The sequence below is a fragment of the Sinohyriopsis cumingii genome, chromosome 3 (assembly GCF_028554795.1).
Source record: "Sinohyriopsis cumingii isolate HCF-2022 chromosome 3, ASM2855479v2, whole genome shotgun sequence".
Lineage (NCBI taxonomy): Eukaryota > Metazoa > Mollusca > Bivalvia > Unionida > Unionidae > Sinohyriopsis > Sinohyriopsis cumingii.
In genome coordinates this window covers 86,346,631-86,371,468 of record NC_142963.1, presented here as the reverse complement: position 1 = coordinate 86,371,468, position 24,838 = coordinate 86,346,631, and the positions used below count along the sequence as shown (strand labels likewise).

General features: G+C 34.4%; 1 protein-coding gene across 4 annotated transcripts in view; it reads right to left on the bottom strand.

Annotated features, from left to right (window-relative positions):
• LOC149803241 (uncharacterized) overlaps positions 1-24,838 on the bottom strand; it is a 269,706-nt gene that overhangs the window by 79,439 nt on the left and 165,429 nt on the right. For all 4 annotated transcript variants that reach the window (XM_089952882.1, XM_089952884.1, XM_089952881.1 and 1 more), the window contains one exon: positions 1,662-1,904. In XM_089952882.1, the coding sequence (XP_089809008.1) occupies positions 1,662-1,904 (243 nt within the window). The remainder of the gene's footprint in view (positions 1-1,661; positions 1,905-24,838) is intronic.

The window sequence follows — 24,838 nt, the reverse complement described above, 5'->3', positions numbered from 1 at the left end:
TTACCAGAAAAATTGCATTTGAAAATGTAATTGGCAAATTGATGAAAATAATTATAAGTGTCAACAATATGAAACAAAAGCTATCAATAGTTTCATACTCAGGAACTGCTCGTCTAACTCGTCACATAATGAATAATTTTGTACATAAAGTGGTATCTGTCTTCTCGAAACAGGAGTGTTGGGCTATGAGTTATCTCCCCTTATACGCACACTGTACACACATGTATCTGACACTAATGCAACCTAAGTATACACATCTATATGTGGTGCACCAACTTTCTGCCATAAGAAAGAACATTATATTGATGGCAAAGAACAGTTGCCAAAGAAAGACCAAAAATTCGAATATTTCATGCTATCAATTGATCAATGCACTACTTCCCATTTATCTCCTTTTATTAATACCTTATTCTTTCCAGCACCATAACCTAAATTATATTCAGGTTGGGAGCAAAATCCTTATTTGTTTTTATTCTGACAGAGGGAGGACAGAATAGGTGATGCTTTGTAAGTGGATTTTAAAACTGGCAAATACAATGGGGCAAAAAATATGAATTTGTAGAAAATTCACTGTGAAAAACAATTGCTTTAACAAAATCTTTGCTAACAAAATGTTCTTTAATATAGCTGATCAATGTTAAATCACATTATTGGTTAAAAAAACTCAGACCACTAATTATTAATTAAGCTGAGCAACAGTCTCATTGTGGGGAAGTTCTTAATAATTCAAAATCATGACATTGGCTGCAATATTAGCATGGATTTTTAAAAAAAATTTGATTTCAGGCTTTTCTCAGTATTTTCAACCTCTACACAGATTCTGTCTAAAATAACATGGCTTCTAGTTTTGTCCAGATAGCCCAAATTATCATGTGCCTTTGTGTGGCTGTTGATTTAGGACATTTATCTACAAAATATGCTGCTAAGCACCCTATTTTGACTGCAGAGAAAGGTTATGTCAACTTAAAAAATTAAATGTTGTGTACTGGGCCATCTAGTCACAAAACGACTTTAATATTTCTCATTAACTTTAATGTCAATAGAAAATAAATTAGTGGTTTGAGCCATTGAAGTATTACTTGGGTAATGAGTTAAACGCTTACTATATATTTTGTTGATACACAGTCAATAATAAGTTTCCAGGGAAAATATTATAGTGCACTTTCCAAGATCAAAATTCCTAATGTATCTTTCAATAAAATTGCATAAATTCTTTTTGGACAAATTTTTTATCCACCTCCTAACCAAAAATTAAAAGTATCTTTTATTTGTAAATTATTTTCTTTGTGAAAATGATCTCAAAAGTAATTATCTTGACTTTTATAATTTCTAATCTGTACTGAACACTGATATGACATCATTTGCACCTTGAGTATGGATAGCTAAAGAAAAGATACACAGGAAAGATATATTTTTAAGTCAGATCCGACTAAACAACACAGACACTGATCTGATCTAGCATAATGCACCAGCAGATCAGGGTCTATGTTGTTTGTTCTAATGATCAATCCTAACTGAATAGAACCAGATCTGTTGCTGTATGTGATGGTAGATCTGGATCTATGCAGTTTGCCATTAGAACTTACCTGTAAGCAAGTAATATGGTTGGTAAGTCACATTAACCATTATAACTTTTAATAAACTTTTCAACTCATGCTTACATTCTTTATTTTTGTCCATGGACCGTTGTAAGGACATGTCCTCAAAGCTGGTGTGTGGACTTTGGGGCTCCTGTTTAATCTCTACAGCCTCCTCGCCAACCCTACCCCCCTCTGCTGCAGCTTTGGCCCGTTCAGCCTCCATGCGGCAGTCTTTGCAGTAAAACTTGTGGATGTATTGGATAGTATCTTGGTCTAGCCGTGTGCCCCCATAAAGGGGGGACCAGCTGCCACTCTTACTTGAGTCTGAAATAACAAAAAAAAGAAGACATTTAATGTCAGAACCTGGATATTAGTTACTGACAGTAAAGCAGTAATGTGCCCCAGTCCAATAAATGGCCCCATCATGTACATGGTTATGTGATCACTCATCAACAGTGGGATTAGAATGTTCCAGAATGCTTAATATATAACCTTTTCTAAAATTTAACTTGTGCAGTGTTTTTAACTCCAAAAAAGACAAAATCCTACCATAGATTTTCACATTATGCTATAGAACCTTGGTTTCGATCAAAATTGTAGTTGCATTTTGTACTACATCAGCAGACCCAATGATTCCAGAATTCCAGATATATTTGGAAAAATATGTCCATTAATAATTCCTGGGTTGAGTGCATATTAACTGATAATCAACTTCTGAAAGTAAGACAACTTTTGTTCAGTTCAATTTAGATCCATTAAGATCCCAAAATGCCAAGTTACTCAGATTAGGAGAAAACTTAAACTTATTATCAGGGCCCTGGGTGACCAAGTGGTCTAAGGCAGTTGCCTTTACAGATCACAGACATGTCATATCTGTTGGTGTTGATTCGAGCCCCTGGCTCGGCCAATGTTGATACTTGAGAAAGCTTGTTAGTATAGCTTCCTGTGGGTCAGTGGGTCTTCCAGGTTTTCCCAGGTTCTTTTTCATCAGGTATACATCTATTTACTGAGCACAATAATAATGAATTCCTAAAGTCTACGAGTTTTACCTTTATATAACAGGGTCACCTGTTCATAGTGGAACATATATGGAGCCCTCTGATTATCCTTTATTAACATGTTTCAATGCCTATATAATATTTTTATTCAGTGCCATATATAGTACACCTGCTTTTCGAGCATGTCATAATTGAGTAACTTCAGTCTCTTAGTTCTACCTCTACATAAAGGTCACCTGTTTATAGTGGAAAAGATGTGGACTACTTTGCTATCCTTTATGAATATATTTCAATGCCTACAGAATATTTTATTCAATGGCATCAAAAGTACACCTGCTTATTTTATTTCTACCTCTGTGTTAAGGTCACCTGTTTATAGTTGAAAAAATATGGAGTACTTTGACTGCTATCCTTTATGAAAATATTTCAATGCCTATGGAATATTTTATTCAATAACATATAAAGTACACCTGCTTACAAAGCATGTTAACAATAAGTACCTTGAGTATTCTAGTTTTACTTCTATACAAAGGTAACCTGTTATGATAGTAGAAAACATCTGGAGTCCCTTGACACATTTCAATGCCTCCAGAATATATTTTATTCAATGACCTTTTCATTTATTATTATATAATTGGATGCAAGGAGCAAAATTAGTTGTGACAAGTCCAACCTTGCAGAGTGACTTGACCAAAAGACATTTACCAATGATACTAACAGATGTACATACATATATACCTCTCAAGAAAATGTGTGGAATAGATCAGGATTTATATATAAGTATTTGCTGTCATTAGCACCTAGTCCTACAAATTCCTTGAGTATTTTAATATTATATCCATGTGCACACGAGTCTCTGCATATGTACACACACATACAAATGCAGGCATATGTACATGTGCACACACACACAAACACATCCTTTTTTCACAAGTATACAAAGCGCTCTGTAGTGGTGGGCGGTTTTAAGGATCCTTCTAGTACCTGTAGCAAAGTATGATGTCAGTGAACTGGAATTTGCTTTCAATTGTTTCACTTAAATGCTTTCAATATATGTTGATCTAAATCCTTAATAAGCCATTGACAGATCGGGGTATACGATATTGGCAGTTGAACCCAACCTAGATGTCAGTATATTTGATGCTTGGAATCTATGATATATTCTCAAACAAAATAGAGATTAATTCGCTTTCTGGGTGGTCATATCTGGATCCACCAGTTCACTTTCTGGATGGCCTTAACTAGATGAAAAAAGTATCTTTTAATCTAAGAAAACACCATTTTTTTTAAAACAAGTTACTGTGATCATTAATTTTATACACAGATTCTATTTATTCTTCATCAAGGTGGTTAAACTTTCTCGGGTCCTTGATCTCTAGCTGCCATTTAATTACATTAGCAGAAGCAAATATGCTTAAAAAAGCATACTACTAGCTTCTAATGCTGATTCAACTAAAAAACAAGCCACATCCTTTAACTATTATGCCAGCTGCTCTAGAAATCAGAAACAAAAAAAAGCAACAAATCCTGCTCCAAAAACCACACTTGCTTCCTCCTACCTGACTGGCACTACTATCGGTGATGATCCAACATGCCATTACTACCATATATGTTCTCTGATGTGACAATGTGAAGTGGTGAAGTGCCTAACCTTTGTACTGTTTAACTTCTGTGTATCCATGCAGCATGCTCTTTGGAAATAAGATGCATCAGGTGTGTGTGTGTGTGTGTACATACGTACATATGTGTGTCTTTATGTATGCATGTATGTATGTATGTATGTATGTATGTATGTATGTATGTGTGTATGTGTCTGTGTTTGTATGTATGTATGTGTGTATGTATGTGTCTGTGTGTGTGTGTGTGTATGTATGCATGCATGCATGTATGTATGTATATATGTATGTATGTATGTTTGTATTTATGTATGTATGTATGTATGTATGTAATAGGTTTACTGGCACATCTGCATAATCCTGGTTATATAATGTTGATAAGTTTAGGCATACAAATCAAAACACACAAAACAATGTACATTTAACAGATAAAAAGGGTACAATCCTTATTAATATAAAGATTATTTTTTAATATAAAATCAACTCTTTTAGGATTTCCTAGACCTTTTCAGTGTAAACAGTACCACTGGATGCAAGCAATGTCAAAATGATTGCATCTATTAGCAAGATTCACCACAGCATCACAGACCTGTATATACTGATACAGATCATACTTCCAAATCAATGGCATTCTTATTTGTATTTTGGAATAATTATGAACTCCACAAAAGTATTTTTTAATGGAACTTACTCTTTGTTGTGTAAGCATCCCAATCAATATCCTTTAATGGATAGAAAACTTTCCTAACATTAAATGATTCCTACTAAAGTTAAACCTGTCTCAAAAGACCAATGATTAAGGAGAACACCTATAATTTATGAATGGTTCTTAATGTGCAAGCCAATTAAGTAATACAATATTTTGACCTTTATTGAGAGAAAATCTGTCATTAGAGACTATTTTTTCCAGCAAAGAGAAATTGTGCAGTATATATAGTCCCTGTCTCATCTTTAATGTGTGAGGTAAACTCAATTTTCTCCCTTTTAGTTATAACGGTACTAGGACAAAATGGTATAGACAAAAATTTAAGTGGACATAATGGTACATGTATTGGACAAATTGGTATGGATAAAATGGTGCGGACAAAATGGTATGGGACAAAATGGTACTAGGATTAAAGGGTACATGTTTTTGACATGCGCGTAAACGATGGGAAGTGTAGTTAGAAGAACTTAAAATTTTATCCCGTTTTGTCCCATACCATTTTGTCTGCACCATTTAATCCTAGTACCATTTTGTCCCATACCATTTTATCCATACCAATTTGTCCAATACCATTATGTCCACTTAATATTTTGTCCACACCATTTTGTCCGTATCATTTTGTCCACTAACATTTTGTCCGGCCACCGTTATAACCAATATGACATCATTTTGTGCCAGTATGTAGAAGAAAGCAGCAGAACACATCTAATCATCAATGCTTATCATTCTGAGATTATATTATGAACATCTATAACAAATATGGATGCAACTTACAGACATGCTCTTTATTATGACATTAATATTAATACTAAAAAAAGGAGGAGACAGCCAGACAATCCTTAAGCATCCTATATTATCATATATGAATACCAGTAGCCAAGCAACTCTGTGTGTGTGTGTGTGTGTGTGTGTGTTGCAATCAATATTAATGAAAACAGATGTGTGTGTGTGATTTGGATATTTAACATAGCTTTAACAATTTTTGAGTCATATTGCTATGATGTCTGCAGTGTGACAGTTTATAGTGATGTCTAGCACTGGGGCATCATGCCACAGACATGTGGCATGATGTCCCACCCAGTCAAATTATCCTGACACCAGGCTGACCAGTCCTAACATTAACCTCTTAATGCTGAGCGCCAAGCGAGGCAGCTGTTAGTACCATTTTTGTAAGTCTTTGGTATGACCTGGCCAGGGATCAAACCCAGGACTTCCCGCATCTGAGGCAGACACTCTAATCACGTGGCCACCGAAGAGGTTGTGCCTGAAAGAATGTAACCTACTGTTGTACTGTAATGCTGAATCACTAGATGACAAGGCAGAGAGTGGAAATAAAAGTGTAAAGTCTAAACACTGTTTTTTCCATTCCTTTTACTCAAGTAAATTGTTTTCCTTTCTGAAACCTGCAGCCCCTCCCTAAAATGCTGATAAATAAATAAATAAATAATTAAATAAATAAATAAATAAATAAATAAATATTCATTAATTGGCCTATAAATGACACCAAACATCAGAACTACATAACTGGAAATGTCAGGGGATATAACTCCAGCAACAAACCTTGTGAGAATATATCTTAAATACTGGTAAATGAGAATGTCCAATATTCTGTGATATGTGGTAAAACTAATGCATCTTCCCCCACCATCCACTGCACTAAGATAACATTATTGGTACAAACATCATCAAAAAAAGCAGAGCTGCTAATTATGTGCAAATATACCTGGTCTTATTCTTTGCTGTTATTTTTCCTTGCAAAACAAATTTAAAATTTGCAAGCAGTGGAATTCTGCTAATTGGCACAATTCCAAATCTTGTATCTTTCAGCAAATGAAAACGTGTTTTGTTCATCATTAACAAATCGTGTATCAATTTCACCTTTTGTTGAGGATATATTCTTGGGAAACTGTTGTATTATCTCTACAGTCATATTCTGCTTCTAAACAGTAATGCAATTAAGTATCTTAATACCTCTGAAATTACATCACATAAAGTGCAAGCAGATCAGTATCTATGTTGTTTGTTTTACTGAATAGTCTTAACAAACTGCATAGATCCAGACTGCATCATGTACTGGTAGACCAGTGTCTATGTTGGTTATTCTCCTGATCAGTCCAAGCAAAGTGCACAGACATATATCTGCTTGCACATCAGAAAATGTATTATTATTTTTTTTTAAAATGAGAAAACAATGGTCCCTCAAAGGGAAAGATGGTCTATGGATGAAAAGAATTTCCAGAAATTCAAGATAAGACTATTTCTTACTTTTAAACAGCAAGTGTTGAAACCAGGCATGTTTTTCATCTAGAACCAAGCAGGACATCATTTTAAGTCTTTTGGTAAAAATGCCATGTCAATATAATAATCCATTCTGGGGGAGCAGCAATAGCAAAATTTTCAAGACCACGATTATGTCAGCCATATTGAATATACAATTGTCACCATTTTCATTTAGGACCAACTAGGTATCATAAGAAGTCTACTGCTGAAAACATTTTGATATAGCCATCCATTTACTAAGAGTCGAAATAACAAAATTTTCAAGATGGTTACCATGGTGGCCATAATGAGGGTCAATTTCCATCATTTTCATTTAGGACCAACAAGACACCATCACAATTCTTTTGATGAAAACTGCCACATTTAAGAGTGACTTTCCATTTAAGAGGGTATCATAAGAAAATTTAAAGACTGCAACCATGATGGTCATGCTGGAACCATAGATTAGTGCCTTTTGAGTTTATAAGAAGTCTTCTGGTGAAAACTCCATGTGGATATAACTTTCCATTTTGGAGGAGTAACAATCAAGCTAGTTGTCATTGTGGCCATACTGGATATATCAGATTAGTACCATTTCCATTTAGGACTAACAAGACCTCAAAATAAGTATTTTGGTGAATGCATAATCTTGATAAGACCAGCAATCTAGGAGAAGTAGTGATAATAAGATTTTCCTGATGGCCATTTTGGTGGTGATACTGGAGGTCAGATTGGCACTATTACACTTTCAACCAACCTGGCATCACAAAATGTCTTCAAGTGCAAACCCTTGGTTTGGTCAATGTGGTTATGTGAGAGATCACCATCTATGGGGCAGTGGTTCTTCCCAGGGTTTTCTCTCCACCAAATATACTAGCTGCAATGTATAACCTATCATGTGCTGAAAAATGGCATTAAAATCCACAAAACAAAAAAAAGCAACAAAAATTCAGTGCAAATCCTATGCTGATCATTCATTCAGGAGAATTAGAGATAACATGATTTTCAAGATGACCACTTGGATGGCCTTACTAGATATTTGTGTGGCACCATTTCATTTAGGACCAACTAGAAATCACTATGAAGTCTTTCAGTAAAACTCCATGCAGCTATGACCATCCATTTCGGAGGAGTATCACAATATTCTGAAGGTCATCTTTAGCAGTGGTGGCAAATCTGAATGTAAGAGCAGGACCTTTTTCATTTAGAACAAACTAGACATCATATGAAGTCCTGTGGCGAAAATCCAATGTCAATATGACTTTTTGTTCAGAGGGAGTAATGATATCAAGATTTTCAAGATGGCTGCCATAGATGTTAAAGGACACATGATACTAACTGTATGGAAAAATGGGAACCAGCCTGGAAATGGGTGTACATAAAATAAAGTATATATGGGTTTGGCTGGCCAGGATTGGTTGATAATGAAAGTTATTTTGTAAGAGAAATAATCCTGCCAGCTTATCCTAGTTGTAACTGAAAACATACAGACATTGTTTTCCTAATGGAATTTCCGTCCTTTAACAGTCTTGAGCTTGGAACACTCATTACTGAAATTAGCATCCAACTCTTTGGTGCAGAAATGAAAGCACATGTTTCAAACACATGTAGGTCCAGAAATTGTCATAGCTCATATCCTTTTCTCTACACAGAAGCTGACATCCAGGATACATCTATATTGATAAATATAGGTTTGATCATGAGCACTCAGAAACTTAAAGTTATTGAATTTTTAATATCATGGTGTCTGCATAGGTTTACTATGGGAAATGAATTAGCACCGTGAGTCCTAGAGGTGATTAGGACTTCACTCCATCGTGCTAAATATACTTGCTTCATCAGGGCAAGTTAAACTGCAAACTGAACAGATTCAGATCTGCCATACCATAATGTTCCAGCAGATATGGGTACATACAGTTTGTTAGAAGTGATCAGTATTACAAAAAATATAGATCCTGTTCTACTGGCACATTATGCAGCAACAGATCAGTATCTATGCTGATAACAGTCTAACTGTATATAATTATATCCAGCATTCCTTTTATTAAATCAGGGAACAAAATATGTAGTGCATCTTATCTAAAATAAAAGATCTGTAAAGTGATATCCTCACTTAATGTGCAACATAATCTGGTCCAAAATTGAACCATTCTAACACATTAAATATTTTAAAATGGACAATCCTGTAAAATGGTCAGGATTGTTACTGTCTTTGGACTCATCAGTCCCTAAATCCATTACTGAATCAAAATGTGTTACCATCTTCACAATCCTCAAGCGCTATATCAATTTACTAATTATTAGTCTTAATTCTGTTTGCAACAGTCCCAAGGTCCCAAAAGTGTCTGATTTAGGGAACTTTTAGTGTAATATTAGTATATTGCTATTATGATAATGTTAACTTGATCTCATTAAGGATGTGAGTTTTTTCTCCATTTCAATTATAAATGGGTAGAAGAGGCAGTTTTCTTATTATTTAAATTGGATTCCAAGCACGTCTGATTCAGATGGATTTTTCTATCAACAGCTGCTGCGATATGCAAGAGGTTATTTTGGATTGATTATTAGGCCAGCACATCAGCAAATGGGTGAAAATTGAACCTTTTTCCAGAACTTTTTTAAAAGTGTATAGGATTTGTGACTGCTTGTTCCATTTTAACCCAAATGTTAAAGTTTTATAAAACAAAAGTTTGTTTTTGAAATTTGGTCAGGTCTGCTTTAGATCTATTGAGGGGATGTCTAAAATACAGAAAAAAAACAACTCTGGTCCATAACTGAGTTTTTTAGTACAGAAAATCAGGTCTCAAAATTGCAGGTTTTATCCTATGTATTTTATGATGTGCATAAAATGTCTATGTTACTGACATCACTGTAAAGCTACATCTTTGCTCTAATACTCCCAGCCTGGGTCTATCATAAACTGAGATGTAACAGACCCTGGAACAAGGGTACTACCTCATGATGCAAAATTGTGTCTCTCAACCTTAATGAGTTAATCCAAGAAAATGCCAAATTTGTATGTAGAAAATACTTTTATATGTCTGACGTGACCATCTTTTTTTATTCTTGTAGAAGACACTCGAACAGAAAAGCACAGACCTAGTATCTCATAATACAATGACAAATCAGTCAACAATGATTTTAAGCGAGCAGCACAGGTCCTATCTGCTATCACATAATCTGCCTACAAAGATTTCAAGCAGAGATAATTGTACAAGAGCCCAGTATATGCTATAATTATAATGTAGAGAGATCACTGGACAAGAGTGCTGTATACAGTTAAATTATAACCTAAAGAGATCGCTAAACTATATAACTATTACCAACAATGATCACTGGACAATACCCCTGTACACAGTTAAATTCTAACACTGTGCAAATTTAAATTATAACCATCAATGATCATTAGACAAGAGCACTGAGTGTGCACAGTTAAATTATAACCATCAAACATCATTAGACAAGAGCCCTGTGGACAGGTAAATTATAACCAACAAATGTCGTTAGACAAGAGCCCTGTGCACAGTTAAATTATAACCAACAAAGATCATTAAACAAGAGCGCTGTGCACAGTTAAATTATAACCATCAAAGATCATTAGACAAGAGCCCTGAGCACAGTTAAATTATAACCAACAAAGATCATTAAACAAGAGCCCTGTGCACAGTTAAATTATAACCATCAAAGATCATTAAACAAGAGCGCTGTGCACAGTTAAATTATAACCATCAAACATCATTAGACATGAGCCCTGTGGACAGTTAAATTATAACCAACAAACATCATTAGACAAGAGCCCTGTGCACAGTTAAATTATAACCAACAAAGATCATTAAACAAGAGCACTGTGCATAGTTAAATTATAACCATCAAAGATCATTAGACAAGAGCCCTGAGCACAGTTAAATTATAACCAACAAACATCATTAGACAAGAGCCCTGTGCACAGTTAAATTATAACCAACAAAGATCATTAAACAAGAGCGCTTTGCACAGTTAAATTACAACCATCAAACATCATTAGACGAGAGCCCTGTGGACAGTTAAATTATAACCAACAAAGATCATTAGACAAGAGCACTGTGCACAGTTAAATTATAACCAACAAAGATCATTAAACAAGAGTGCTGTGCACAGTTAAATTATAACCAACAAACATCATTAGACAAGAACCCTGTGCACAGTTAAATTATAACCATCAAAGATCATTAAACAAGAGCACTGTGCACAGTTAAATTATAACCATCAAAGATCATTAGACAAGAGCCCTGAGCAGTTAAATTATAACCAACAAAGATCATTAAACAAGAGCCCTGTGCACAGTTAAATTATAACCATCAAAGATCATTAAACAAAAGCGCTGTGCACAGTTAAATTACAACCATCAAACATCATTAGACAAGAGCCCTATGGACAGTTAAATTATAACCAACAAAGATCATTAGACAAGAGCCCTGTGCACAGTTAAATTATAACCAACAAAGATCATTAAACAAGAGCGCTGTGCACAGTTAAATTATAACCAACAAAGATCATTAGACAAGAGCCCTGTGCACAGTTAAATTATAAACATCAAAGATCATTAGACAAGAGCCCTGAGCACAGTTAAATTATAACCATCAAAGATCATTAAACAAGAGCGCTGTGCACAGCTAAATTATAACCAACAAAGATCATTAGACATGAGCCCTGTGCAGTTAAATTATAACCATCAAAGATCATTAGACAAGAGCATGAGTGTGCACAGTTAAATTATAACCAACAAAGATCACTAAACAAGAGTGCTGTGCACAGTTAAATTATAACCATCAAAGATCATTAGACATGAGCCCTGTGCACAGTTAAATTATAACCAACAAAGATCATTAAATAGAACCCTGTGCACAGTTAAATTATGATCATCAAAGATCATTAGACAAAGAGCCCTGTAGACATGTTAAATTATAACCATCAAAGATCATTAAATAGAACCCTGTGCATAGTTCAATTACAACCATCAAACATCATTAGACATGAGCCCTGTGCACAGTTAAATTATAACCAACAGACATCATTAGACAAGAGCCCTGTGGACAGTTAAATTATAACCAACAAACATCATTAGACAACAGCCCTGTGCATAGTTCAATTACAACCATCAAACATCATTAGATAAGAGCCATGTGCACAGTTAAATTATAACGATCAAAGTTCATTAGACAAGAGCCCTGTGCACAGTTAAATTATAACCAACAAAGATCATTAGACATGAGTCCTGTGCACAGTTAAATTATAACCAACAAAGATCATTAAACAAGACCACTGCACAGTTAAATTATAACCATTAACCGATTTGGCCCCGATCCCGTCTGTAGGTGTGATGAGGCTGTACCCTACTTCAAAGCCCTGCAGCATCAAGGCCATTTAAGATAGACCAACGTGGGTGGTATTAAAAAAAAGCAGACAGATATAACTCTAAAATGATATCAAATAATCTGGAAGTTCTAGATGCACTACAAAATACAGAGAGAAAAAGCTCATTTTTTGGACCCGTTTTTTTTTCACCCAAAATTCGCTCGAGATCGGAATGCGATTTTGTGTCCAGATTTTAGACCTTTTGGCCTCAGATCTAAGGCATACTGGTCTTAACTGCACAGACAGCTGAACCTTTGCAAAAACTAGGATAAGGTGGGCATTTGGGATAAATTGCGGTCTCCATACTAAAATGATGGGTCTATTAAGCAAAAAAAATAAAAAAGAACTCCAACGTTTACCCTTCTGCTCATGCGCAAGCAAAATAACCAATGGAAATTGATGTTTCTAATACAACTAGGCATTCTTCTCATGGATAATCGGTTGAAAACCGCTGTATTACGATGTATTCAGAAATAGCACCCCAAATGTTGTTCCTACGCACATTTCAGGCAAAAACGACAAAAACCTCTGGGGCCGAATGAGTTAAAGATCATTAGACAAGAGCACTGTGTGCAGTTAAAGTATAACCATCAAAGATCATCAGATAAGAGCCCTGTGGACAGCTAAATTATAACAAAGATCATTAAACAAGAGCCCTGTGGACAGTTAAATTATAACCAACAAAGATCATTAGACAAGATCACTGTGCACATTTAAGTAAGAGTTTAACATTGTTTTTTCTGAGTTTATCGTGGTATAAACTGTCAGTTGCCAATTCACACAGCAAATAACACCCAAAGGGTGTTATGTAAGCTGTGTGAGTAGGCAACTGACAGTTTATACCATGATAAACTCAGAAAAAACGTTAAACTCTTATAATTGAAATTTCAATTATTCGTCATGTTATTTTGTTTGCATCATTAAAAAATAGAAATCTTAATTGAGTGTAGTAATACATGTTTGGGGTTTTTCTGTTACGTAGCTATATATAGCACTTGAGATTGTCCTGCTTGATCATAATAAGGTCATCATAATACCAGTCCTTCAACCAATGGAAGCCAAATTTATTCAATTATTTTTTTTAAAAAAATGTAAGAATGTTGTTTTTCTTTAATGCTTACTTCGTGTCTGCCTTCACTGGCAGTGTTTATCTTATGCTGTACACATGACTCTATTTATAGAAGTGGAAAAGTAGTTCTCCTTACAGTTCAACAGAAATGAACGCAATTCATTTTGATCACATGGTAACATTCTGACCAATGGAAATGTTACTTTCCTGTACCAGCTACTGGCATTGCAATTATATTATAACCAACAAAGATCATTAGACAAGAGCACTGTGCACAGTTAAAGTACAACCATCAAAGATTATTAGACAAGAGCCCAGCGGACAGATAAATTATTAACTATCAGAGATCATTAGACAAGAACCCTGCGCACAGTTAAATTATAACTATCAAAGATCAATAGACAAGAGCCATGTGCACATTTAAATTATAACCAACAAAGATCATTAGACAAGAGCCCTGTGGACAGTTGAATTATAACCAACAAAGATCATTAGACAAGAGCCCTGTGGACAGTTAAATTATAACCAACAACGATCATTAGACAAGAGCACTGTGCACTGTTAAATTATAACCAACAAGGATCATTAGACAAGAGCCCTGTGGACAGTTAAATTATAACCAACAAAGATCATTAGACAAGAGCACTGTGCACAGTTAAAGTACAACCATCAAAGATTATTAGACAAGAGCCCAGTGTGCAGATAAATTATAACTATCAGAGATCATTAGACAAGAGCCCTGTGGACAGTTAAATTATAACTATCAAAGATCATTAGACAAGAACCCTGTGCACAGTTAAATTATAACTATCAAAGATCATTAGACAAGAGCCATGTCCACATTTAAATTATAACCAACAAAGATCATTAGACAAGAGCCCTGTGCACATTTAAATTATAACCAACAAAGATCATTAGACAAGAGCACTGTGCACAGTTAAAGTACAACCATCAAAGATTATTAGACAAGAGCCCTGTGGACAGATAAATTATAACTATCAGAGATCATTAGACAAGAGCCCTGTGGACAGTTAAATTATAACTATCAAAGATCATTAGACAAGAACCCTGTGCACAGCTAAATTATAACTAAATTATAATAATTGGATAAGAGCCCTGAGCACAGTTAAATTATAACTATCAAAGATCATTAGACAAGAGCCCTGTGAACAGTTAAATTATAACCATCAACAATCATTGGACAAGAGCCATGTGGACAGTTAAATTATGATAATTGGATAAGAGCCCTGTGTACAGTTAAATTATAACAGAGATCATTGGACAAGAGCCATGTACACTGTTAAATTATAACAGCGATCACTGGAACTGCAGTTAAATTATAATCTACAGAGGTCGATGTACACAAATGCTGCACACATTTAAATTATAACCTAGAGAGATTATTGGACAAGAATGCTTTCATGTTCAAAACTTCTACAAACAGAATTAAAAACCTGAAACTCAAACAAAAGTTTCCTTTGCTATATTTGTTCTTTTCCTCTGCATTTCCTTCAGATTTACTGTTTTGTAGAATACCATGAATACATTTGTAAACATCATGAAATACTTCTAAGCTTGCTCATGTTGTTTTCCACATCCAGAATCAATTATAAAGAATGTGAAACTTCATTGGGTGGCAGATGTTTGCTGAGGTTGCCAAGTTCATGTCAGCACATCAACTATCCCCATGATGTATTTTGTACTTTCAGATAAGGCAGGATTAACTCAAATATGACCTGTGCAAATCTTTCATTGTTAAGAAACTAAAATTGAATGCTAAAAACGATTACATAAGGATAATAACAAGAGGCCCAAGTGGGACTCAGATTGTTCAACTGGATTGGCTAACAGCCTTCATTCTAGGATGCTTTTCTCAAGCTTGGTCAAATTCTAATGAGCATTTGGTTGAGGTATAGCTAAAGTCTAAATGCTTTCTTTCTTTTAGTAATGACAGTCAGACATCCAGATTTGATGGTGGGTAGACATCACTGGTATAAATTAGAAAGGACTTCAAGATAGAATGCCTTTTATCAAATTTGCTATAATTTTGCTGGACAGATTGAAAAGAAGTTAAAGGTTGTTTTTTTCTTCTTCAGGTTTTAGTAAAAATATTCATATATGGTTGCATATTGGCATATCAAAGTCAGATAAAAAATATGGCCTCCAGACTGGTAAAAAGCAATTGTTGATGGATAGATGTCAATTGCAGGGCCATGGACCATAGGCTAAAATAATGCTTTTACAGCTAGGTGAGCTGAAAAGTCAAAAAATATCGATGTAAATAATATCTAAAATTAACAAGAGACAAGCTTGGTAGGAATTTCTGCTGTAGCCTACATTAACTGAATCATTTTTTATGTTTCTGAAAATACTTTGCAAAATATTTGTTTTGTTGTATGTTAGCTGCATGAATAAACTTGAATATGTCTTGATTCACGCATGTATAGATTTGACAACACAATTATTTTACAAATATGGACAAATGTATAGTTAAGGTGATAATCTTTTAATTTAACTATTATATCTGCTCAAAAATATTCAAAATCTTTTCTGAAATCTCTGCAGTTTGATATAGGATAAATCTATAACAAAATAAATCATTAAAGGGTAACAGAATAAATCAAACACTATAATGCTAATAATACTTTTATACTAAATACCAATAAATCAAGACATTTTTCTATAATATTATTTTCATGATTGATAACACAACTTCATTTATTTTTCTGTCATTATAACTTCATTAGGATATAAAGTTCATACAAATAAAAAACATGTCCAACACAAGCAAACAACTGCATAACTTGGATCTGCTTTCGTAATTCATATCACTGTACATGCACCAATAAAAAAAATCACTGCTCATGACTGCATTATCAAGTGTCAACATACTTTATTCTTGGTAAACATTAACAACATAGATCAATTCAGGTCCAGATGGACTCCAGAAAACAACCAGAAACATCACCCACTAGTATATAATTTGTCTGACCTGGTACACTCCTTCCTGTCTGACAGCTGTTCAAGATCTTTTCCTTGTTTTCATGTTATCTTATGAATACATGCTTATATGAGAAACCAGACTGCCCAGTAATCTCAATATTTGCAGCTGCAACATTCCTAACTGAGCAAAGAATCTATGCTGTAATTTGGATGTTATTACTGGTGCAAATATTAACATAAAAGCTGGTTTATTAATACAGTGAAGATGGAAATGGTCATACAGATGGTATTTGCTACTCCTTTCACCTGTTACATAAGGCATTTGCAAATAGTGTTCCTTCCAATTACACATGGTTAGAACTCAACAATCACAAAACTTGAGCTAATAGTTCACAGAGTTTTGTGTGTCAAGCAACAACAAAGATTTATATCTGTAACTTCATTATACTCGTTGTAAGCCAGGAGCAACAATCTGCTATGTTCCTTTTATCATCCGTAGATGCCTGTGCAAAGAGTTCTCTGCTTCTCGTGGATATGCATAAACCATTCATTACAAGTGCAGGTAAAATTTTCTCACCATTGTGACTCAACACTGACCTTTCATGCTACTGAATGAGCTAAAGTTCTCTTTCAAACATTATAGATAAAATGGACATTTCATTATGCAATGGGTACTGTTACAGTGTTTCCTTGATGACGTATTTTTGGTTATGCAAACTCATAAAAACAAGGAAATCTCCACACAATAGCCAAAGGTGATTTAGAAGCATACTGGATTGTCTCCCTTTGCTTGCTCCAATGCAGTTTATTGGGCTTCAACTGAAGACTTGTTTATGACCAATAAGCCAGATTTATGGACAAAATTTAATGAAAAACTTTCAAAGATCATTACTTTATTTTAAGCGTATCTTATAAGTTGTGGTGATGTACTTTCCACATGATACAGCAGAAAAATTGTCCAACATCCATCCATACAAATAGGTGTCTTATCTGGAATATTTTATACATTTTTTGAAACCAAACAAAAATTTTTGGGTCAAAATATTTATGATGGTTGTCTTAATACATACAATTTGAAAACTTTTAATAAGAATAAACTTCTTTGTAAAAAACAATATGAAGGCAAAAGAACATTATTCAATGAATTAAAGACAATACAGCAAGTCACATCAAGTGTTGTTGTTGTTCTAGGGTTTAACACCATTTTTCAGCACAATATAGGCTATACATGGCGGCCAGCATAACTGGTGGAGGAAGAACCCTGGGAAAACCCAGGAAAGAACTACTGACCCACGAGAAGCTACTGGCAGGCTTTCCCATGTACCCACGCTAACCGAGCCTTGGACTCGAACCCATGCAGACAGAGGTGAGATGGCAGTGATTCGGAATGGTAAGCGCTTTAGACCACTTGGCCACTCAGGGCCCCTCACATCAAGTGCTAACACTGCCTAAATATTACCATGTATACTTGCTTACAATAAAGCCCAAACGCAAACAACACAGACATACATCTGATGGTGTGCACTGTGCAGAACAGGGTCTATATTGTTTATTCTATTGATTATTCCCTACAAACTGCATAGATGCAGATCAGCTGATACATTATGCGATGGCAGATCTGAGTCTGTGCAGTTTTCAGCTGGACTCAACTTGTGAGTATATATGGTAATTATGAAGCACACAGTGGAGCCTACATTATCCTAACTGTAACTGCTTGATTTTCTGGTTCATCGAAAAAGTGTAACAAACATTTTTAATATACACAAATATGACTTCTTTATCTGGCTTTCAGTTCCCATATTCTCCCAATTTTGAAGGTTCAACTGCAGGCCACTGACCCACTTTTAAAACATGTGTCATCAGTCAACCTATGATACAGGCTGAAGGAATATTTTGTAACATCTTAGAAAATGCTACCAGTGAAAAACACTACGATCAATTTCATACAGTTCTGGTGAAACAGAAAACGTTACATACCGTATTTCACATAATTTTTCATACACGAAAAAATAATTTTTAACTTAAGTGTACGAAACATTATATGTAAAATGTTGTTGTTGTTGTTGTAGGGCTTAACGACATTTTTCAGCACACGATACATGGTGGCCAGTATTAATGGTGGAGGAAGAACCTGGGAAAATCACCGGAAAGAACCACCGACCCATGAGAAGCTACTGGCAAGCTTTCTCACATACCCACATTGGCTGAATCTGAGACTCGAACCCACGCAGACAGAGGTGAGATGGCAGTGATCTGTAATGGACAGCGCTTTAGACTACTTGGCCACTCGGGGCCCCTACAACCTAACGGTACAAATGTACAAAGTAAATGTATATTTTCTGTCTCAGACAGCCCTCAACTCAGGAATCTAATTACAATAAAAATAAAAGTACTCAAAAAGATTTTTGTTGTTATTAGTGAATGAGAGAGAGAGAGAGAGATAGAGGATTATGTCTCAGTGTGGAAGCTCATCTGCATTTAGAGCATATGTAGCTGTTATGTTGTACAATGTTGGCAAAATGATTAAGATGGTTTGAACATGTATTAGTTATCGGTATTATATTTATTGTGTTTTGATGTTGACTAACATCGTAACTAAAGTCATAATATTTTAGTCAGACTTTACTTACTCTGATGACTTTTCTCTAATAGATTTCAATTTCTCCCAAAAGAAATGGACCTGTTTTAAAGTTTCGTTGGCCTATATTTCAGTTGGCTGGAATACAATGAAAGCCAGGAATGCTGAAATCGGGTTAAGTTGAAATATTATTCTTGAACAAAAGTAATAAAAATTATATTATGATTATTGGAACAGTAAGCAACGTTTCTTTTCATTCAAGAAATGTATCCCCCACATGAACCTACTTGAGCATACCTTGGCATACCTTGACTACCATCGCATTCAACAAATTCAAATGTATGTCAATGAAACATGAAAATGCATCCATTTGCTAGTGTCAGATTTTGATTCCACCAGGATAAAAACAGCACATTAACTATATAGATTGCATATCAATTTGTGGAAGAATGTCTATATGGGCTGCCAAGTGTGTGTGATATTCCTGAAACTCTGACTACTTGTTTTGATGTTAACTGACTTCGGAATATGCTATACAATGCTGTTATCTGGGTAGTAAGACATAGCATTAAAACATAAATAACATGTGATACGTCTTTCATTGTAGAACTAAACAACCACATGTCTATGCAGTTTTATTTACATGATAATTAAAAATGCCTAGCGCTTTGGTTATTCCAGTTGAAACCAGGTAGAGGGCAAGAATCCACAGAAGAGGTCAAATTAGCAAGGCTGCCAATATAGAAATGAGGCTCTCTTTAGGGAAATAAAAATCTGTCTATGTGCTATTGAAGCCATTGTCCATACAGCAGACGTTGTAAGGACAAACGATCATACACATTACTTGTTATTCAAGCTCGCCAATAAAGATAATAGAAGGATATATCATAGAATAGATTTGTAATACAATGTTATTTATATCCAAGTCAAAACAGTACAAGCACTTAAAAGACAGTGTATGTTTACATACAAATTGATTTAACAGAGCCCATGACTTTCAAATTCACGATAGACAATGACAAGGTTTTTGTATTTTATGTTTGTATGACTATAATGAAGCATTAAGACTATTTGACCAATGGTCTGTGGTCTTCACTTTAGCATGTACTAAGATACAATTTTTGTTGGATAAGAAAGCATCAAAGAGCTTCCAAACTCATTTTAAATGCATGTGGTGTTTTGTTACGGTGACGGACTTAATAAGGAGAACTGAATAATGATAATATCTAAAGAAATGTTCTGTGAAGGTCTTTGTCCATTTCTTAATGAACACCAGTAGATAATGTAATGACAATAAGACAGCATATGCATCAACCATTGTATTTTCTCACCAACAATTAATTATTAATTTTTGTAACAACAAAATGCCAATATGGTATTTTTTATCTTTTCTGCAAACGTAAATCTTCTTAGTAGAAATTTTATGTCTGATAATTTAATGGATTTTTCGAAAAATACAAAGTGATATGTACAAAAAATTATGATACATTTAAATAATTATTACTTTGATTACTGGATATTGTGCAAAAAATTAAAGGGTACAAAAAAATACATGAAATGCATTAACCACTGTACACTTCATAATGGAATATTTCTTTGAGGGGGTGCAGGTGTTGGAGATTTTCTTTCAAGCCAGGATATTATTTTTCTTTTCAAGATAATGTTTATAAAATAATATAATGTATATAGAAAGGTTTTTTCTATAAATTAAAGAATTTTTTGGAAGGGCAGGGAAAAAACTAAAAGAGTCACAGGTTACTCAAGAGAAATTGAAATGTTCCATCCCTAAACCTGATTTAATATACACTGATATGGCTGGGTACGACCTGAAAGGTATGGCTACAATGTGGAACAACCTGGTCAGTGATGCGTTATAATTTTTGGTCACTTGAATATAACTCCGTCTAAGCTCTTTTTCTTGATTAATTATCAATAAATTGAAAAATAATCAAAACCTTCATAAAATAAAAGCCTTTTGAAAATATCTGCCACAAAAAATATGAGCTAGCAAAGATGTCACCACTGTTGTTTTGTTGGCTTTATAGAACAGTAAAAAAAAAGAAAAGAAAAGAAGCAGTTGACTGAAAATGGTAAAGCAGACATAACAACAATGGTGATGTCTTGAATGTTTTGATTTATGTCTCTTATGTTATAAAGTCAGTAATAAATCAGATTTGTTCTTGGTGAAAATACAGACATATGCACACATGCCAATCCTGTAAGCGGTATAAGTATAATTTTTTATAATAAATGTGTAAAAAAGTTTAATCTAAGTATACAAAGCATAACATATATATTACATGCCATTACTGAAGTACAATGTTTGAAAAATGCACATTTATTTTTGCAACTATCCTGGATCTGTGGCAGGTCAAAATATTTGGCAAATATGGGTAAAATCCATGTGGATTTGAACCAGAATACAAACACAAAACATAGTGAAAAATTATTTATATTCAACACTAACTTTAAATAGTCTACATGTCCAAATTTAGCCCAATGATTGTGAAGTCCACAAATTCTGCAATGACAATGTCCTCAATCTCATATATTCCATTTCAAATCTGTAAAGCAGTGTTTGATTTGTCTTTTTTTATATGGGACATCTTTTGAAGTCTAAAAAGATGCATCTGCTCCAAGAATTTTCATCCACAAGGAGACCATAAAAGCCCATTTCACTCTACATCTGGTACCATTTTCTTTAAAAGTCCAGACTGGTCCACTAACTAACTTATCATTATAATAAGTGTGTGTGATCTGGATTTTTAACATAGCTTTTAAAAAAAAATCAGTCATATTGCTACAATGTCTGCAGTCTGATAATTTATAGTGACATCTAGCACTGGGGCATCATGCTGCAGACATGTAGCATGATGTCTCACCCAGTCACATTATCCTGACACCAGGCCAACCAGTCCTAACACTGACCTCTTAATGCTCAGCGCCAAGTGAGGCAGCTATTAATACCATTTTTTAAAGTCTTTGGCATGACTCAGCCGGGGATCGAACCCACGATCTATCGCATCCGAGGTGGATGCTCTAACCACAAGGCCACCGGAGCGGTCATTATAATGAATATGAGACAAAGTTTCAAATTAAAGAAATCCATCTGTTTTCTAGGAAATTGGGTCATATACAGTTGCTATAGAGAAAATTCTAATATGGGCAAATTAGCTCTATTCTTATACACAGTTTTTCTTTTAAGACAATTCTCAAATTTATGGTTGGAAATATAGAGATGATAATAAAAATGACACAACTTTTTATTGCTTTATTTACATTTTATTTTTTAATGAACTGAAAAAGTGTAATCCATAAACAGGTAAGCTTAAGATGTAATTACATAAAAAAAAGCATAAAGATTATGCCAAAAGTGCAATGGTTGGCATGTATGCATATGGCTCAAGGTAGATAATTTTCATTTGGTTGAAAAATCAGGACAGTCTGAATCATACACAAGTGACTGAAACTTCAGAATGAATTTTTTCAGAGCATAAAAAGGTTTTGAATCTGCAACTTGTCCACCTGGAAATTAGACCATAATAAGACTAGAATTTGTTTCCTGTATTCAAAAAGGTTGCCCACGCTTAATTAACCAACATTCACTCATCAGGATGAGGGGCTGTGTGAATTTTTCAATTTTTCTAACCCTACAAAGATTTACTGATATTACTGTATAATAAGTCAAACTTTGTACAACTTTATTAATGACATTAGTGCATGGTATTTTTTCAAGCTATGTACAGTTTTATAAGTGACATTACTTTATGATATATTTTTTTCAAGCCTGAAGTTTGTTATGATATAATTTTTCAAGCCCTGTGCAGTATTTTTAGGTTACTTCATTTGTATGGAAAAATATAAATTTTTCGGATGGAATATACCGCACAACCTTGGGAGTGCAGTATATCATCCAACAAAACGAGTTCATATTTTCCCATACAAATGCAGTAACCTTTTTATTATATGCTTATTTTTCTTATTCTACCCAAGGCATAATTATATAAACAAAATACACTACAAGTAACAAAGTAACTGAATGTATGCCATTTTCCAAACTAAATACACAAATGCAGATACATCATTACACAACAACAACATTATTAATGCGCACATAACGCTGCCCAGATAAATTTAAACTTAGTTGCACGCTAGACATAACTTTTGAAAGAAAATGGCATTTTGGTCAACTTAAAATTAAAATTTAGATTCATATTGTGAATGAATGCGCATTGCAACAACTTTTCCATTTGATATGGAATGAATAGATTTTGGTATTTTTGTAGATTCTATGAAATTTCACGATTATGGACTGGATTCATCTGTGCAAATTCTACATGAAATACATCAGATTGAAATAGCGTGGGAGAAGTGTGTTGACATTTGCAAATGTGTTTCTGTTCTGTCACTGAATATTTGAAAGCATAATATGGGAAAAAGTCTTTCAATTGCAATTATCAAAAAGATGCTATGGAATTTAATGTTTACTTCATTTTGAATACAGTAAGAAAGATGTAATTTCAAGCTTAAGAACCCATGACATGGCTCATGTAAATCCGATTTGCAGAACTCAGAAAGGAAATTCAGGTTGTAAAACTGCTAGTATATTTTTTGCCATTTATATTACCATATTACCAACTAAAGAAGACAGTTTTATGCCTTGTTACTTGCATGTTATTTGTAGGTACCCAGCAGTTTTATGAAATCTGGCATCTCCCGCCTACATCCGAAACATTGTATCAAAAAAGTTAACGTGGAATGTAACATATGTTTTAGTTCATTCAGAAACAAATGTAATCAACCTAAACGTAAATCAACTACTGTGTGAGTGTACATGATTTGTTTACAAAAAGTGCTGGTCATCTGCATCCATTGTTTGTTTACAATAGAAAGTAGTTTTGTCAAGCCCAGTATAATTCATACTATTACAGTGTAACTTTTCACGCCCTGTAAAGATTTACTGGTGATATTACTGTATGATATAATTTATCAAGCTCTGTATAATTTTTCAAGCCCGTTGCAGTTTTGTTAGCGATATTACTGTATCATTTTTCAAGCCCAGTACAATTTTACTGGTGATATTACAAAATGATATGACATTCCCACTGAGCCTTTTAACACATTAACCCCTGGAGGTTTTTGTTGTTTTCGCCTGAATTCGAGCAGGAAACACATTCTGAAAGCTATTTCTGAATAGATCCGAAAACACCAAATCCCAGGTGGTCTTTCAATAACATACTGCCTAGCTGTGTTAGAAACATCATATTTCATTGGATATTTGACTCGCGCATGAGCAGAAGGGTAAAAGGTGGAGTTCTGTTTTGTTTTGGTTTTTCTTCTTGTCTTTTTTTGCAAAATGGAGCTGTTATTTTTGTACTGAGACCACTCTTTATTCCAAATGCCCATCTTATCCTACTTTTTGCAAAGGTTCATCTGTCTGTTTGCAGTTCATACTGGTTTGTCTTAGATCTGAGACCAAAAAGTCTAAAATCCAGACACAAAATCGGGTCAAAAAAATTGGGTTTTTCCCTCTGTATTTTGTAGTGCAACTAGAAATTCCAGATTATTTAGAATCATTGTAGAGCTACATCTGTCTACCTTTCTATAATACCACCCATTTTAGTGCATCATGCATGACTCATGATGCTACAGAGCTCAGCAGTAGGCTACTACCTCCTGCCACGTTAAGTTAACT